This window comes from Panthera tigris, chromosome C1 (assembly GCF_018350195.1).
Source record: "Panthera tigris isolate Pti1 chromosome C1, P.tigris_Pti1_mat1.1, whole genome shotgun sequence".
In the NCBI taxonomy this organism is placed as follows: Eukaryota; Metazoa; Chordata; class Mammalia; order Carnivora; family Felidae; genus Panthera; species Panthera tigris.
This window is the reverse complement of record NC_056667.1, coordinates 174,034,295-174,053,375: the sequence shown is the minus strand read 5'-3', so window position 1 is coordinate 174,053,375 and position 19,081 is coordinate 174,034,295. Positions and strand designations below refer to the sequence as shown.

General features: G+C 35.5%; 1 protein-coding gene across 6 annotated transcripts in view; it reads right to left on the bottom strand.

Moving 5' to 3' along the window:
• GULP1 (GULP PTB domain containing engulfment adaptor 1) overlaps positions 1 to 19,081 on the bottom strand; it is a 264,781-nt gene that overhangs the window by 41,282 nt on the left and 204,418 nt on the right. For all 6 annotated transcript variants that reach the window (XM_042994878.1, XM_042994883.1, XM_042994881.1 and 3 more), the window contains 2 exons: positions 12,642 to 12,713; positions 6,723 to 6,821 (listed from right to left, as the gene is read on the bottom strand). In XM_042994878.1, the coding sequence (XP_042850812.1) occupies positions 6,723 to 6,821; positions 12,642 to 12,713 (171 nt within the window). The remainder of the gene's footprint in view (positions 1 to 6,722; positions 6,822 to 12,641; positions 12,714 to 19,081) is intronic.

Genomic DNA, 19,081 nt, shown 5'->3' with positions numbered 1-19,081 from the left:
ACTATCATTTCATCCTTAGTTTTCATATCAAATTGTATTTTACATGTCTTCATCAGGAAGGTGTATACATCCAGCATCTAAATTACTGAATCAACTCTCCTAATCAGAAAGATAAACACTGCAACTATACACATATAATATATATAATAAATAATATATCATATGATACATATATTATATAATAGTATAAAATAAATAATATATATTATGTATTATATAATATGCATATTATATAATACATAATATACTAATAAATAATATATAGAAATAAATAATACAATAAATACATTTTTATACTGTCACAGTTATATATATTATATATTTTGTAACTATAGCATCTGTCACTACATCTTTCCAGGTTCAGAGTTTGATGTGTCAGCTTGATGAGATTTGATCACTCTGATTCACATTACTGCTCATTAGACTAAAAATGAGTACATAAGGTATACACATAAATATTAGGAGGATTTGTTTATAGCACTGTATTCTTTCCCTGTGTATAAACCAAATGATCAGTCATCAAGAAGCATGAAAATTAGAATGAGGAAGTATACTATTACTATATGATTATAATGTTTCTGTCATTACTAGATAGCCTGATCCATCCATTTCTTTTTTTTTTTTTAATGTTTATTTATTTTTGACAGAGAGACAGAGACAGAGACAGAGCATGAGCAGGGGAGGGGCAGACAGAGAGGTAGACACAGAATCCGAAGCAGGCTCCAGGCTCCAAGCTGTCAGCACAGAGCCCGACGTAGGGCTCGAACTCATCAACTGTGAGATCAGGACCTGAGCCGAAGTCGGATGCTTAACCGACTGACCCACCTAGGTGCCCCTGATCCATCCATTTCAACAGCAGGAAGGAACAATGTCAGAAAGAGGGGCTCAACTTACTGAGGCCTCTGATGACATCTCTCCTTTCTTGTGATTAGTGCCAAGAGGATAATGACCACATTTTATGAGACTGTCTTTGTATACTTTGTCCGATTGACCAGTCTCTTTCTCACAGACTTTATTTTTGTTTTAATGTTAACATAGTCAATCAAACAATACCCAGGCAGACTGTAGTTCCCAAATGCTGACATCAGGTCTACACCAGTTTATTAATTGTATAATCACGTTAATGATAGGGGCACCTGGGTGGCTCAGTTGGTTAAGCATCCAACTCTTGATTTCGGCTCAGGTCGTGATCTCACAGTTCCTGAGATGGAGCCCCATGTTGGGCTCTGTGCTGACAGCCGGGAGCTTGCTTAGGATTCTCTTCTTCTCCCTTTCTCTCTGCCCCTCCCCAGCTCATGCTCACTCTCTCTCTCTCTCTCTCAAAAATAATCATTTTAAAAAAATCATGTTAATGATATATAGAAGAAATACCATTATAATATGGACAGATAATTCATTTTTTTTCCATTTGAAGGAGAAATCACAAGTAACATGAAAACACACCATTTACATAAGCTGGTGGTAAAACACAGTCCCTTGTTCACTCACCAACCAGTATGGTCACAGATAGCCTTTGGCAATAACAGTTGAGAATCATCATAATTTTTCTTTAAATTAGCAGAGTTATCTTCCTACAAAAGAAGACTGAAAAGCTAAAACTTGCAATTTTATTATTTTAGTGAATTTTTTGTTGTGATAGATCTTTATGAATTTTAAATGTAGCACTAATTTTTGAAAAGACAGGACAGACTCAAGAACACAATGTCACAGTGAGAACACAATTAAACTTTAACACTACAGTATTTTATTGGAGTTGGAACAAAAAATAAGTAAATCCCCAATTCACCTATACCACCTCTTTCAGTACTGCATAATCCTCATTTGAAGGACAAGTAAGAAAAGCAGAAAGGGGAAAAGATACAGAAGGAAAGATATTGGAGCAAATTGAGATTGCTTTTCACTTCTATTTTCATCCATCCAAATGGCATAGAAAAAGAGCCTATTTTCTATGAAGTCCATGTTAGATTAACAATGAATTTTTAAATCCTGCCCCATACATGTATATTTTACTATAAATAAACTTATTTTAGGAACATAATATTTTTTAATTACGACTAAATAAAATAAATATACCAAAATAAAATGAATGACAGATTTTGTTCTGATTCACTTAGGTCTCCTCAAATAGTAGTTCCTAAATACACGTCTGCACACAAGCTGTATCAGAGTCACATGAACAGGTGTCTTTAGTGGTTTTTTTTTTTTTTTCTTATGATAGAGATACTCAGTCTAGTTCTGCAGATTCTGGATCTGAAAATCCTGAGTGGACTCCAGCAATCAGCATTCTCAGGAGTCTCCTAAGGGTACTGATATTCACCAAAGCTGGTAAATCCTTTTTTGTTTGTTTCTTTTTTTAAAAGATTTAAAAAATGGTACATTCTATATATGGGTAAAGAGTCAGGTACTCTAACGTTCTTATGCAATATATTGGTGAAGAGTCAGATACTCTTATGTTCTTATATAATATATGTGAAGAGTCAGGTGTTCTCTATTCAAATGTAATACAATTGAATTTATAAGGCATTTCAAAGATTTAAGACTCCCAAGATTGCCCTTTGATTTGTTAGCAATGAAAAAAGAGATGGTTCTTTCCTATTAAAATCTTGGAAAATCTATGCTTTTAGGGAAAAATTCAATTGGGTCTTTTGAAAATTAGCTATTAATTATAGAAACTGAGACTTTGGGATAGGGAAGAAAAGCTTTGGTGCTATTGATTGGGTAAGGCAAAATATGATGCTCAAAAGTCAATTGGCTAATCGCATTGGTTGAAGCCCACGTCACTGATGTTTTGTAAATGGGATTTAGGTTAGGGGAGGCTTGTGCATCTGACAGTCAAAAGTTTAGAGAACAGAGTGATAAGGTTGACAGGCTGTCAATGGGCAACTCACGGTCCTGGAAGACTCACTATGGGGGACTTTAGAATCACCAACTAATAACACTGAACTATATTTGCATTTCCATAATCCATCTGTCTCTCTTTTTACACCCCAACCCCCACATGTTAGTTAGGTCATCTTGTAGAACTTTTGTCTTTATATTTTGTGTTCTTCTGAGGATCTGCCATTATTAAACTGTCAATTCTAATTTTTTTTAATGTTTATTTTTTTGAGAGAGAGAGAGAGAGACAGAGTGCAAGCTGGGGAGGGGCAGAGAGAGAAGGAGACACAGAATCTGAAGCAGGCTGCAGACTTTGAGCTGACAGCACAGAGCCTGGTGCGGGGCTCAAACTCATAAACCATGAGATCATGACCTGAGCCGAAGTCCAACGCTTAACCGACCGAGCCACACAGGCGCCCCTAAACTGTCAATTCTAAACAATAAAGTTTCCTCTGTACACTGCATTTAATCATATTTGTATTTTTCTAAATATTTAAATTTTATATCAGATGAAAAATCTGAAGCATTCTAAATGTTTAGTAATAGGAGAATGGTTTAGTAGATTATAATTTATATATTCCAGTATTGGTGAAATTTTTATAGCCTAGGATACAGTATGGGCAGACTCAAATAAAAAAGGACAAGAGCACATGTTGATGATACATAAAGTGCATTATCAGCCCTTCTTCTCTCATGGTGTGCTTAACAAGGCCTAAACATTCACGTAAGAAATTGAATTAATTATTAATTATAAACCCATATACTTTAAAACTGTTATGAGGTCTACATGGCTTACGAGACATTTTAAACACAAATGACCTGTTCTGACTGATCATTTGCCACTGTATAGCCAGTTAATTTTAAAAAAGGAAATGCAGGACTGGGGCATCTGGGTGGCTCAGTCGGTTAAGCATCCAACTCTTGATTTTGGCCAGGTCATGATCTCACAGTTCATGAGATTGAACCTCATGTCGGGCTCTGCACTGACAGCATGGAGCCTGCTTGGGATTCTCTTTCTCCCTCTCTCTCTGCCCTTCCCTCGCTCTAAATAAATAAACAACTGGAAATGCAGGACTAAGGCTGCTTTTCTTTTTAATTGCAAATAAGACTACACATCTGGTTTCATTGTCACTCGGTAACTTATTCCTCAGCCCACTATTCTTTCGTAACCACCATTTGCCTCATGAAGTAATCTGAGCCAACCCACCTGTTCAGTAAATTAGGCCTCATTTTCAACTACTCTGTTTCCCAGTAAACTATATATATTCCATTATGGTCTTAAATAGACCTTCGACTATTCTCTCACCACTTCTTTTCTTTTAGCTACCTCAGCAGCGGTTAGTGGGGAAGAGCCATCACCCAAGCAAAGTCTCTATTTCTTTGTTTCTTATTTAATATTGAGTGCGGCTCATGGGAGGAAATTAAACAGGATATTTGTGGGAGGCCTTAAATTCATGGCTTGAGAACTATGAAGGAATGCCATTGTTCTGTAGTTTGGACAATAACTGTGGGTACATCCATGCCACAGTCCAGTTCTCCTCACATATATTAAAAATGTAAAACTTCCATGGAAACTCTGATTCAGCATGCTAAGATAAGGCCTCAGAACTTATTTTTGCAAATGTCAGGTATTTTTTACGCAAGTATTCCATGGACCACAGTTTGAAAAGGAGAGCTACTACAAGCAGACTATGCACCACGCCAGAACCTCAAACTTCAGGTGCGTGAGAATTCCTGCATGACTTCCTAAATTGTATAGATTCCAATTCAGTAGGTCTGCAATGTGCCTGGGAGTCTGTATTTCTAACAAGCGTCCAGGTGAAGCTGATCATGTTGGTCTGCAGACCACACTTTGAAGAGCAAGACATCGTCAGACATCGCACATAGATGAAGCGACCAAAGGCAAGTTACAGACCCATGAAAAATGGTTTCATAATCTGTTTATAGGCCAGGGTTTCCTTAGGCCTTCAGATCGAATTAATTTTGTCAGTAAGTATGCCACGGTGTCAGAGGAAAGCATTGACAACATATATTTGTAAGATGAATTGAAGTTGAATGTTAATTGACTTTTCCCAACTTATTTTCATGGTCTTATCAAAATTATTAAACAATAATTCTGAAGCATGGTGAATAACATACTGTATTAGCTTTCTAGGGCTGCCCTAACAAAACATCGCAGACCGCGTGGCCTAATCAACAGAGATTTACTTTCTCACAGTTCTGGAGGCTGGAAGTCCAAGATCAAGGTGTTGGCAGGTTTGGTTTCTGCTGAAGCCTCTCTCAGTATGGGTTGCAGATGGCTGCCTTTTCACTGTGTCCTCACATGGCTTTTCCTTGGAGCTTGCATATCCCTGATGTCTCTTTTTCCTCTTACCAGGACACCAGTCCTAGTGTGATTAAGGCCTCATTAAGACCTCATGTAACCATAATTGCCTGAAAAAATTCTATCTCTAGGGGCGCCTTGGGCGGCTCAGTCAGTTAAGCATCCAACTTCGGCTCAGGTCATAATCTCACAGTCCATGGGTTTGAGACCCGCAGGTTCGAACCTGGCATCGGGCTCTGTGCTGACAGCTTGGAACCTGTAGCCTGCTTCAGACTCTATGTCTCCGTCTCTCTGTGCTCCTCCCCGCTCATGCTCTCTCCTCTCTGTCTCTCAAAAATAATAAATACACATTAAAAAAAATTCTATCTCTAGGGGCACCTGGGTGACTCAGTCCGTTGGGTCTCTGACTTCAGCCCAGGTCATGATCTCTCTGCTTGTGAGTTCCAGCCCCACATCAGGCTCTGTGCTGACAGCTCAGAGCCTGGAGCCTGCTTCGGAGTCTATGTGTGTGTGTCTTTCTCACCCTCTCTGTCTCTCAAAAAAATGAATAAACATTAAAATTTTTTTTCTTTAATTCTATCTCCAAGTACAGTCACATTGGGGCTTAGGGCTTCAACATAGAAATTTTGTCTAAAAACAATTCAGTCCCTAACAAATCCACATTAATTAATGTGAAGACAGAATAGATTATATTGCATTCACAGGGGAAAGGGCTCTACATATAAGAACTTTAAGTTTATGCTGTATTATGGGCTGAATTCTATTCCCCCCAAATTCATATGCTACAGCCTTAGCCCCCCATACCTCACAACATGCCTGTATTTGAAGAGAAGGTTTGAAAATGGCGACTACATTAAAGTGAGCCCATTAGGATGGTCCTTTATCCAATCTGAATGGTATCCTAATAGGAAAAGGAAACTGGACACACACAGAGATACCAGGGGTGTGTGTGCACAGGTGACCACGTGAAGAGGCAGGAGGAAAGCAGTGATCTGCAAGCCAAGGAGAGAGGCCTCAGAGGAAACCAACGCTATGAGCTTAGTCTTGGATTTCCAGGCTCCAGAACTGTGAGAAAATAAGTTTCTGTTGTTTGATCCACCACATCTGTGGTATTTTATCATGGCAGCCTTAGGAAACTAACACACACTGATTATGTCCACGGGCAATAAAAGGCAGTCCAAAACATTTTAACAAACAACACACAGCTTTTGTTTTCCTTTCATACTCAGTGAACCACACTTCACACATCTCTTTCACAGCACACAAAGGAAAAGACACTGAAAACAAGACCAAACACTGTTAAATACGCTTCCATCCCAAACACAGGCTGAAGAACAGACCACTTTGGAAGCACTCCCAAAAGTTGTTTTTCCCCTTAAAAATCCTACAGAATTTTAAAGTGTCATTAACTGAGGACTAACCAGTTCCAGTTGGTAAGCAATTTTAAATATTTATTGAAATAGGTACATAACTTCCATTAAGGAAAGATTGGAGGGTTCTGACATTCAGAAAGAAGCCTTACCTTTGTTTTAGGTTCTAGAATTTTTACTCCATATATTGATATTTGCAGCTCAACTTTAGGAATTTTCTGGCCTTCAGACTTCTTGATATGTCTTGCAAACTACAAATGAAAAATTATTCAGAAAACTGTAATTCTGTTTCTATGGAGAATAAACACAAAGTTTGTATTCAGTGTTGGACTTTCATTAAATAAATTATTACCCATTATGAAGTATTTTATAAACTCCATATAGCTTGAAAATATTTCGTAATCATAATAATCTACCATTACTATCACTAAAATCAGATTGATAATTGAATAATTTTTAAGAACTTTTTTAATGTACTTCTTTCATTATGTTTAAACAGTTATATTCATACGAATTAGTTAAGACAATGAAAACTCTGTGGGAAGATGAGCAAAGACCGATTTATTTTTCTGTGGATCTTGTTTTTTTAAAAAATACCTTTAGAGAACTTACAGTTCACCAGAGCTGGATATGCCACCCTTGTCATTTCTAGATACCTCATTTGGTATCCATCCTACCCAATCAAATCAATGAATGAAAAGAGACAGATTACCATTTTTAAATTGAAGCTATGAATTGAGGTAATTATCCCAGCTAAAAGACTAAGAACTAGATCCAGACTAGAATTATGAGTATCTTGAAAACCTAAATAGTTTCCTAATGCTTGCATGGTAGTATTTATTGTAACTTCTTGTTGAATTGGTAAGTATATGCAAATGCTAATTAGGTTTTGTTATAAAATAAAAAAAAAAAATCCCAATATTCATGCACTTTATAGGTGGTGTTTCTACCTCTCTCCCATCATTGCCAGATCTAATGATGGAAAAAATTACAGGAGCCCAGTTAAATTTAAATATTAAATGGTTAATTAAAAAAAAACTTCTATTTTAGAATACACATCTACCCTCCACATATATGTGTGTGTATACACACACACACACATGTAATTCATATATGCTAATTAGTGTAAGTATGTCCCATGCATTTTCTTGGACACACACTTACACTAAACAATTGTTTGTTGTTTATCTGAAGTTCAAAGTTTACTGAATGTCTTGATTTTGGCAATGCTGTTGGGAATGCTACTCTCTCACTACTCTCCTTCTTTCCACTCTCCTCCTACCTTTATTTTTCAAAACTGGAAAGAAACATTGAAAAAATAGGATTTTTACTCCTCTTCTAGGGCTTAAAATTTTTTTCCCTACTATTATAACATTTTTTTCAGCATATGGATCATCCTAACTTGACTCAAAATAGATTATATGTAAGGCAGGGTGGGGCTTCAGTCCTCTTTTGTATGTCATATTTATTTGCATTGTGCATCTCTAATTTAGGACAGATGTGAATACACATGGTATAGTTCAGTCCTGGAGCACAGTGGTTAAAAGCTCCTTTTCTCTTTTCATGGCTTTGCACTGCCATCAGAGTATTATAATTAATGCATACACGAATGTCTTAAAGTGTCTGCCTAATAATATGGGAGGTGGGGGTGGGGGAGTACCATTTGTTTTATTTCATTTTGTGAGGTATAATTTTTTAGCTTGCTATCTGTCCTGTTCTATGAATGTAGGCCGTTCTTTTTTTGTATCCAGAAGTCTTACATTGTGCACATGAATTTGACGAATTTGTGCCAAACCATTTTTTGTATGTCTTTAAGAAACATGTTTTGTTTCAGATCTTTAAAAATTATTCCAGCTCTCTCCCAAAGAAAGTAGATTAATTTTGTTTATTTTCCCTTCATAATCTCCTTCCTGCATTGGTATAATTAAAACAATTTGAGGGTTTTCACATATGAAGGCTTACAAAATAAGTCAGCCGCTTCTATCTCTGTGAAAGCCTCTGAACAAAGCCACTCCCATCTCGGGCTGCAGAAGGATGCTCAGCTGGCCTCCAAGGCGCAGCTCTTTTCCAGAAACAAGACAATGAGCAGTGGCTTTTGTGGCCTTTTCCACATCTAGACACAACCATTCCTGTGACCTCTTTTACTTTTTCCCAAAGTCTATCGCAGAGCAACTACTAATATTAAACTTATCTACTGAGTGACTTCTTTTCTGCCAGGAAAAAGAAAGCACAACCCATTTTCTGTATTTAAAAAACCAAACAAAACAAAAAGAAAAACCTCCCAGTTCTGTTTTCATGTATATTAAGGCTTATAATGGTCATTAGCTTTAATGGTTGCACAGATGTTGTAAACAATTATGTCTAAGGTTATATTTGCTCTATCATTTTATATTTTAAACAGAATATAAATAGTCTCATTCCCGTCCTTTTTTTTCCTTCTGAAATCTAAGATTACTGTATTATGGCTTACATGCCCCCTCTCACTCGAAGTCTGTTTTGCTGACAGACGTCGTAAATGTGTTCCAAAATATTTCTACTTTACATGTTGAAGACATGCTCATCATTCTTGCTTACACTACATTCTTTTGTCTCCCTATTTACTATGTGAATATTAATGTTTGAAAAGCCTTTTTGCAAATTCCTTTCCATTTTTGCTTCAGTGGATTCATTTCTTGGTCAACTAATAGTGATCTACCACCAAAATTTGCCTATAATATTCCAATAAAAAATATTTAAAGGGGGTAAACCCTAAGCATCCTGAAAACAAACAAGTGAAAACAAAACATAAATAAAAACATCATAAAATGATGGAGGAAAATAAAGCATTTCTTGAAGTTCATAAAGTAGTTGGTTAAGTATATGTCACTAGTAAGTAGAACATTTCTTACAGTGAGCTCTACTGGCTTTCAATATAATCACACTATTTCTATGTATTTCTCAGAGGACTTTAAAAAATGAATCTAAGTGTACTGCTAAGGGAATACACATTATTAGGAAAGGAAACCAATGAATTTATTACTGTGTATCAAATATTCGGAGATACTATTTCTCGTTGTAACTCTTGTAAATTAATTTAATTAAGCATGTTCTAATGATTCTATGAGGAATCAGGTATGTATGTATGTATATAATTAAACTAAGCCCTAAACATTTTATTAATTAAATAACTGGTTATGAAGACAAAAATAGTGCTAAGCTACATAGAAAGAGTGACGTTGAATGGAAAAAGACCAAGATTAACAGAATTCAGCAGCAATTCCCAAGTCCTCCTTCCTTGAGGTAGCTTCATGTAATTTTAATTCAGCTGTATTGAGGTAAGGTATCTCTCCTGTAAAACTGGGGTTCAGGAATGCTGCTTCCCTGCTTATTTCCCAGGGAAACTAAGAAGTTTTGGATCTATATATCAATTGTCATCCACATGTAAACATCATAAGCAGACTGTTTAAAAAATATATGGAGTCCTTTGACATTTGTACTAGTTGTATTGATAAAAATAAATAAAACACCATTAAAAATAAAATTCATTACAATAACAATACTATTAAATATGTAGAAGTTGAAAGGTTTTTTACATTTTTTACATTTGATGACATTTTGGAAAATTTGGCAATTTCTTAAATCTTAGGCTAAAACATGATTAAGAAATAGAAATAGTTGAACATGTTTAAAAAACAGAAAATATGTTATTTTGGCCAATATGAAACCTGAAAGTAAAAACTTTAACACTTATAGAAATTATTTGATTTATGAAAAATGTTTAAAGTATAAATACAAATTCTCTACAAAATGATAGAAAAGTAGTATGTAATAAAATCAAAATTTTTAAATTTTTCTCAAAAAATAAGCAGGCATAATTAAACATAAAAGCATGATAAAATACATTATTGAAAATATTCTAAGTGTTCCATTTTATATTAATGCTAAATTTTAAGTTCCTGTCAGAAACCCGTACATAAAATATTGCAGTTTTGAAAACTGAGTGAATATAAATAAAATATTAACTTATGTGGCAAATAAAACAAAATACTGAACTATAATAGATAAAAAGGCAGCCAGAAATACACCTATTTAAGAAAAAGAAGCAGGAAATTAAAATGGAGGATGTGTACACAAAATATAGTTTATGAGCAAATTTTTTGCTGTTGTTTTTGGTAGAACCATAGCACCACCTTCTGGCCATTTCTACATGACAACAGAATTAAAGAGGAGCCAGGGTTAGCCAGGGTCTACATTTCTAAAATAAATGTAAATACTCTTGAAGGCTTTGAATTGTAGCCTCTGACCTCTGACACCAAGAAATATAAATATATATATATATATATATATATATATATATATATATATATATATATATAATAAAATTAAACAAAGAGCATTGTTTTATTCATTTTAATTTATTTAAAAATCATTACCCTTAAACACGCTTTCCTGATGTACAAAATTTTTGCAATCAGCAGTGTAAAAATTGCTCATTAAATATTTATTTTGGAAGACACTTGAAAGGCAAAAATTATCACGTGAACATGCATTTTTAAACTATACTGCATACTTACTGTAAATCACATTCCTTTATTAACAGAGTACATTTCCAAATTTGAAATGACACAGAACTGCAAATAAATTCTCACAAAAATGTAGAAAAACTAGCCACTGTTTAAAAGCACTTCATTTCAAACGCCTCTACATTTTATCTAATCATGATGTAGTTGAATCTTTTTGGTTTGGGACCTGCGCTGACTGAATAAAGAACGTCCTAGATACAAAGACACATTAAGTGTAAATTCTATTATTCTTCTATAAAAAAATTCTGACTGTATTGAAGCTGGATTCATGACAAGTTTGCAATATTTTGAACATTTAAATAGAATCTTATCCTAAATGTTGTTCATAAACTGTGCAACCTTGTTAATCCTGTATTAGTGCTTAAAAGTACTGGCTAAACAGGGCAAGCTGAATTATTACCTAATGAGTGGTGGAAAGAAATGCTTGCCTAGTCCACTTTTTTACCAAATGGGACACGTATCATCTTGGAACCTTTTAGCATATTTACTTGAAAGCATTAGTAAATTATTGACATATACAATGGGTAGATGAAAGTATTATCCATTTTACTTTCTTCCCCCAGAATACATGCCATTCCGCTTTAACTTTTCCTCAACTTGAACACTCAGTAGATTCCAACTGAGAGGACATGTTCAATGAAAAATGACACTATACGTCTATGACTTTGCCAGGCACAATCAAAGGCCTAGCTCTCTTGTCAAATAACTGGATGATCTCTAAACTAATAAAGTTAGGGAAGGATTGTTTCCCCAAAAAATTGTGAGAGTAACTACAGAGAATAACAACACATTTTGTTAAAAAAAAGTAGTGGTATGCTAGATTTTCTTAATGAGATAAAGATGAGAATTCTGTTGAAGGGGTTTTTCCCATCTTATTATCTCCATGAGAACATGGGGATAATTCTTTTGGGATGGGGTATACTTAGAAAAACATGCTAAGATATGAGACATCTTAATAGAAAATTTTCTCAGGAAATGTGATTGTGAGTATGGAGTTGCTTATTAAATATCTCCTCTGCTCTCTTGGTCTCACCAGTTCCCCATGAAATCAACTCCCAACTCTACACTTCCAACTGGTGGATGTCATATCCTACCTATGAGACCCAGTTGTTATGCCATTACTAGTTTTCAAGTCGGGGCATGAGTCTACATTGTCCAAGCGAGATAAAGGCAAGCTACCAAAGGTCAACACATAGGGAATACTGCCACTTTGTTGTTGTTGAGTATGAGAAATTATGGAAAAATAGGAAGAATGTGCCACATTCAGAAAATATATTGTGTATTCACATTTATTGTTAAATATGTTTCCCTGATCTGGTGATATTTATTCAATAGCCCTTTTTTTTTTTCTTTTTTCTTTTTTCTTTTTTTTTTTTTACAATAGCCCATTTTTAAAAGGACAAAGCTATACCTGCCACAGAGCTATTCACGCTTTGAATATCCATCAGTCTACTGGTGACTTAAGACAGGATCAATACACTAGACACATATGTGGAGGGCTTGCCCTACCTTTAGTTTCCTCACAGCATCTCTTACAACTTCTGTTCCTTTAGGCTGCTCCACTTCTGTACTGCCAAGAAACTGAAAAGGGCCATTTGTCAAATACAGGCTTTATGACATCGTCCATCATCAAATCATTTTGAACTATAACATGGCATAACAGTATACACATGGTATGGCAGAAATGCAAACCCAAATCTTAACTACACAGAGGAGTTATTAATTTATTTTATATGAAAATGTAAACATATTTACTTAGCCATATCCAATTCCTATTAGTCAAAGATTTTTTTAAAAACATATTCTCCTAAGTATTTTATTTGAAGATATTTACTGGAAAGAAAACTAAAGCTACTTCATTTTAGAAGGAAAAGAATAAAGTTGGCTTCAATATTTACAACTTAAAACACATTAATAATAAAAATTATTGACTTATCTGTAAATCCAAAGCATATAAATGCTTTTTATTTGTTACGTGACTTTTTAATGTTTATTTATTTCTGAGAGAGAGAGAGAACGCACATGTGTGCAAGTGGGGAGGGACAGAGAGCGAGGGAGACAGAGGGACAAAGGAGGCTCTGAACTTATAGCAGAGAGCCCAATACGAGGTTTGAACCCATGAACCCTGAGATCATGACCTGAGCCAAAGCTCAACAGACTGAGCCACCCAAGTGTCCCTGTTACTTGATTTAAATGTCAATGGTATATTTTAAGATATTAATAGGATTTCATACAGTTCATAATTTTACATTAACATTTTCTTTGTTTTCCAATTATGACACTCATATATCATGAAAAAAAATACAAACTTTTTAACCTCATTACTTCATCCATCAGAGCTACAAGCTAAACTCCGTTAAAAAAATAAAATTTGTATTATCAACAATTTTACTGAATTTTAAAATATCCCTGAATGTTTTTAGTGAATACCTGACCTATTCCCCCACAAAAAGAAAACGTTTCATAATAATTACCACACTGTAATAAAATCTCTATGCTGGAGAGATATAAAACCCCCTAAACAGAAGTCCAATCTCATGAAATATGTAAGACTAATTAGAATTGAAATATGGATATTTTATTCTATAAAATATTTCTATGTAAATAGCAAATAATCATTCAATTCAGTAAGTGTATATAATTTCTCAGACTTTTTGTCACATAGTACCAATTAAAACACTAGAGTGAATTATGAATTCATCACTTATATAAATTGACGTGTATGTATGTGTGTGTGTGTACACACTTTGTATCAAATGAGTAAGTAGAATCTTTTTATATGCTAAATCAAAGAATGCAAAGGAGCAATATAATAATGTCAGAGTATCTTTTTATTCCTTCCTTCATTCTTACAAAAGTAACAATAACAACTAAAAAACAAAAAATCAGAGTTTTGTTTTTCAAAATGGGCTCTCCGTATTACCAGCATAAGAATTACCCAGGGAGCAAGTTAAAATAGAATAACATAGATCCTTGGTCTAATAAATCAGCATCTTTAAGGCATTAGGAAGAAACATTAGGGGGAAAGAAGTTTGAATTCTCAGAATCTATAAGGTATAACAGTTCCTTTTCCTTACATGCTCTAACTGTATCAAATAACTGCTACCATGGCCTAGATAACAGTAGCATCAGGCACTTGGCTTGCCCAGCTGTGACCTCAAGTTGGTCAACCAGTCTTTCAAAAAAGACCAAAATAAATGAAGAAATTCTCAGCTTAAAAGGAATTGAAAGCTACTTCTAAGATTCGAGACACAGGCAAATCTATTCTTGACACCAATGGACCTGTCAGATTTCTTCTGTTCCAGATCAGTGTATTCAACCTTGGCTGCGTGATAAAATCACATGGGAGCTTTAAACTTAGACCAGAGCCTAAAGAATCTGATTTAATTGGTCTGGGGCAGAGCCAGGGCATCTGTGCATTTTAAAGCTCCCCAGGTGTTTTTAATGTGTCACCAGGTTTGAAAAGCACTGTTTTAGATCCTCCAGAAGGGATAAAGGGTTCAAGTGACAGGAGGAGAGTTAACACAATAGGAACTATTTAGTTCTGAGTTAATCCACCGCCGGGGGTAAATTCCTGTCCTCATTCTCTCTGAATTTATCAAATCACTGAGAAATTCTCCATTAGTGAGTGGTGGAGAGTTAGCAAAAGCAGTAAGGAAAGGTAGACTCTTTCTTGGTGATTCTTGAACTAGAAGGAAATGTCTGATGTGTCAATAACAGACTGTAAGAGTTACTGGAAATATTTATGGAAGAATATTCATTCCTCAGCAGAAATGCCATGAGTCATAAGTATTATATGTAAATAGGCCCACATGGGAAAATTATGGAAGAACTCCAAGTACATTCTAAATGAATTAACCTCTTGCAGGGCTCCAGGAACCTTTTCATATTTTGTTTTCCCCCACCCCACACTGGCTTTCATTAAATCATTGAGGAATGAAACAGAGAGAAGCCTTGAATGATGGTAGAAACTGTGCAGACATCAAATATGGAGCTAACCACTTAATTTTTCTATGTAATGTTAGATAACCTAAATGGAAATAATTATAAAAATGAAAAATAGATCATGCCTTATTATATTTCCTGTATTTTTTTAAGTTATAAAAGTCATCATGATACTCAGGTTAATTAAAGCATATTTATATGCATTCCATATGTCTATATAAAATATTTATAAAAATAACTCCTAAATATGATGCAGCATGCCAGAATAATAAACTCTAGGTTGGGATCTGAAGATGTAAGAAAAGTCACTTAATCTCTGATTAATTTGACTTTTGAAAAACCAGGATAGTGATTGTTCTTCTCTCCTTATAAAAGTTTTTAAAGATCAGTTGCAATGAGATTCAAAAACAAAAAACAAAACAAAAAAACACACAATTCTGTAAACTGCAAAGTGTTTTATAATTATGGGGGATTTCCGTTTCTTTACTTATGACTGTATGGAGAAGACACTAAAATTTAGTGGATACTGTTGGCACCTGCTCAGCTCTCCTTTGATGGATTCATTTTATCAGTGCTGGGACCCATCCTCCAGCTTCCCCACACTTTGCTGGTAAAGGTTCACGGTCCAGATCTTCAGAGGATTCCCTTTGGGGAAGGAAGCCACTTTGCCAATGCTGAGTTAGAAATGCCTGGGAGTTTTTTGCTTCCCCTCCAATATCACCACATTGCTTAACCAATGACTGCTGTGGAAATACAAAGGCCCAGCTCCTTTGCTTGGAGGTCGGGTAAACCCTAAGAGTTAATGTTATCATGTGGAGCTTCCCTCAGAATCAGACTGAGGCTGGGGCTTCCCTTGATGATGTACTCATCGTTGACTTCTTCCCTTTGTCTGTCCTGCTTCCCCACTCTTACTGGTTGCTCCTGGGAGCACTCTCTTACTAAATCACTTGCACATAAGTCTTTGTCTCAGGATCTAATTATTGGAGAAACTGACCTGAGACACTATTCAACACTTAAATGCTTACAGTTAGGAACATACAATCTAGTGCACAAACTCACAAATAACAAATGCTCTTGTTACACGTGCTATCAAAAAGCTTGTATGTGGATTAGAGGTAGGTTTGGTTTTCATCTTTTTCCACTCTGCCTGGTGCCTGAAGGGTAAAAGAAATCTCACTGAAAGAACAAGTCTAAGCCAAAGTCTACATGTGGAATTTAAAGTCTGCTGGACCCCTTTCCCATCTTGTCTCCCAGGGCATTCACTTATAAACTTCAAGTAGGAGGATTCTTCCCTACGGAGTGTGGCCCAAGGGAGGGAGGGAGACAATCTTTGCTGACTATTGGGGTTTCCACAAGAAACAGATGGGCTACCTGACCAACCACCAATTGACAAGCCCTGCCCATATACACAGAACTGCCAATCAGCCTTTGAGTGCCTGAGCCATCAAACCCAAAACACACCAAGTATGTGCATATATTTGAGGAAAACCACTCACATGAAAACTGGGAGAAAAATAAAGAAACAGGAACAAAAAAGCATAGAAAAGATTTGGAGAGAAAGCAGAGACAAAAAAGAGAGGACTAAAAACCTGAAACCCATATAAATATGTTGCATCCAAGATAGAAACAGGATAGTATATAAAGCAACACTGAGAGAACAAAAAAGAGCTCATGGAAATTAAAAACGTGATGCGGGCAATTTAATTGTTGGGTGCTTGCTATTTATCAAGTACTATTTGGGGATACAGTAGACAGCAAAGCAAATTTCCCACCCTTACGAATCCCAAACTCTAGTGGAGAGAGCCAAACATAAAGAATATAATATGCACAGAAGAGTTGACAGTGGTTGCTTTAGTGAGTGAGACCTGGGAGAAGAGCTGGGGAACATTTTGCTTTTTTCACTATAAGCATCAGACAGACACTCAACTGTTTAAAATGGACACAGATAACTTTGATAAAATAAAAATTAAACTAAGCACCCAAATGTTAATGTTCCACATATTCATTTATTCCTCTAGAAATATATATTTAACTATTTACTATTAGTCTAGCGTTTACTAAAAGTTGAGAAGAGGGGAAAAATATCCCTGTTCTAATGGAGTTTACATCCTAGTAAATATGTATGTGTGCACGTAAATGTATGAATGCGTGTGTGTGTGTGATTTCTGTCTATCTAATTTCTGTGTTTATATCTAGATTACAGACAGATTTATAATATATTTTAGATGGCAACACAATAACACAGACAGACTGGGTAGTGTGAACAATATTTAAGATTGTGTGATCAGGAGAGTCCTCTCTAAAATGGTGACATTTTGATAGAGACATGAATGAAAGGATGAAATGAAACATGCAAACACACTGAGGTTGAAATGCCTTTGATGTGTTAGGTAGAGAAGCACACTTCGTGGCTGGGTATATAGAGTGGAGCTTGGGGAAGCAGAATTCTGGGTAGTAGGTATAGATTACAGAACTCTGGCACTGGGGCCTCACAGGAACTGAGAGAGTAAAGTTCCAGAATCGTGGGTCCCCAGGCAGCTGCTGTGGTTCAGAGGCAGATGAAAGAGTGTAATGCTGCCACTGGGAATAAGATAAGTGTTCAGGGAAAGTCCAAAGGGAATCAGAAATTTTTGTATCATTAATATTACTATTAGGGTTGTCAAATTAGCAAATACAATTATAGATACTGCTGTTGCTGGGAATATAAAATGGTACAGCCACTCGAGTCAATAGTTTGGTAGTTTCTTTTAGAATTAAACATGTACTTACCATGGGATAGATAAAGCATCTGCACTTTTGGGTACTTATTCCAAAGAAATGAAAACTTACATTCATGTAAATATTTTGTGCACGGGAACACCTGTGTGGCTCAGTCGGTTAAGTATCCGACTTTGGCTCAGGTTATGATCTTTGAGCTCATGTTGGGCTCTGTGCTGACAGCTCAGAGCCTGAAGCCTGCTTCAGATTCTGTGTCTCCCTCTCTCTCTGTCCCGCCCCTGCTCACGCTCTGTCTCTCCCTCCCTCAAAAATAAACATTTAAGAAATTAAATAAATAAATATTTTGCGCACTGATGTTTAAAGTAGATCTATTTGTAACAGCCAAACATTGGAAATAACCCAAATGTCCTTCAGTGAGTTAATAAACTGTGTTACATTTATACCATGGAATACCACTCAGCAATAAAAATGTATGAATTACTGATACACACAACAACTTGGATAGACCTCAAGGGAATTATGCTGAATGAAACAATCTCAAAATGTTTTCCAGTTAGATATTTACCTAAGTGAAAAACACAAATTTTTTTTTAGCATTCTGAGTAAAAATAACTGCTTTTCTGTTTTAGCAACTTTATGTTTTAGCTCCTCCATGTGGTAAAAAAAAATGATGAGAGTATAAGTATCAGACTGATTTTGCTTTATACATATAGATTCAAAGTATCATTCTTCAGTGTGGCAAAGAGCAAGACAGAGATTGGAGGCAAGTCTGTGCCAAGTGGTAATGGTTGGAGGCATTTTTTCTTTAAGTATTTAAATTTTTATTTATTTTTCTTCATAGTCACAAATAGACAACATTAATCTCAGTACATTATTATTATTTTTTTTTAGGAAAGATCAGGCATTAGACCTTACATAAGTGCCTGTCTTCCACAATTGTGTGCTTGTGCTTTGAAACTACAACAAAATATTTCCATTTAATTATGAATAAACACTGATATTTTAATACTAATGCATGTTCACTACAGGGAATTTAGAAACTACAGAAAAATACATCAATGCAATAAGCATCAACTTTTATCTCATAACCAAGAGGTAATATTATTGAAAATATGGTATGTTATCTTTCAAATTCATGTTACAATGACAGTAGTAAACAGATTAGACAAACATGAAAACAAAAAACGGGGCACCTGGGTGGCTCAGTCGGTTAAATGACCGACTTCGGTTCAGGTCATGTTCTCATGGCTTGTGAGTTCGAGCCCTGCATCAGGCTCTGTGCTGAC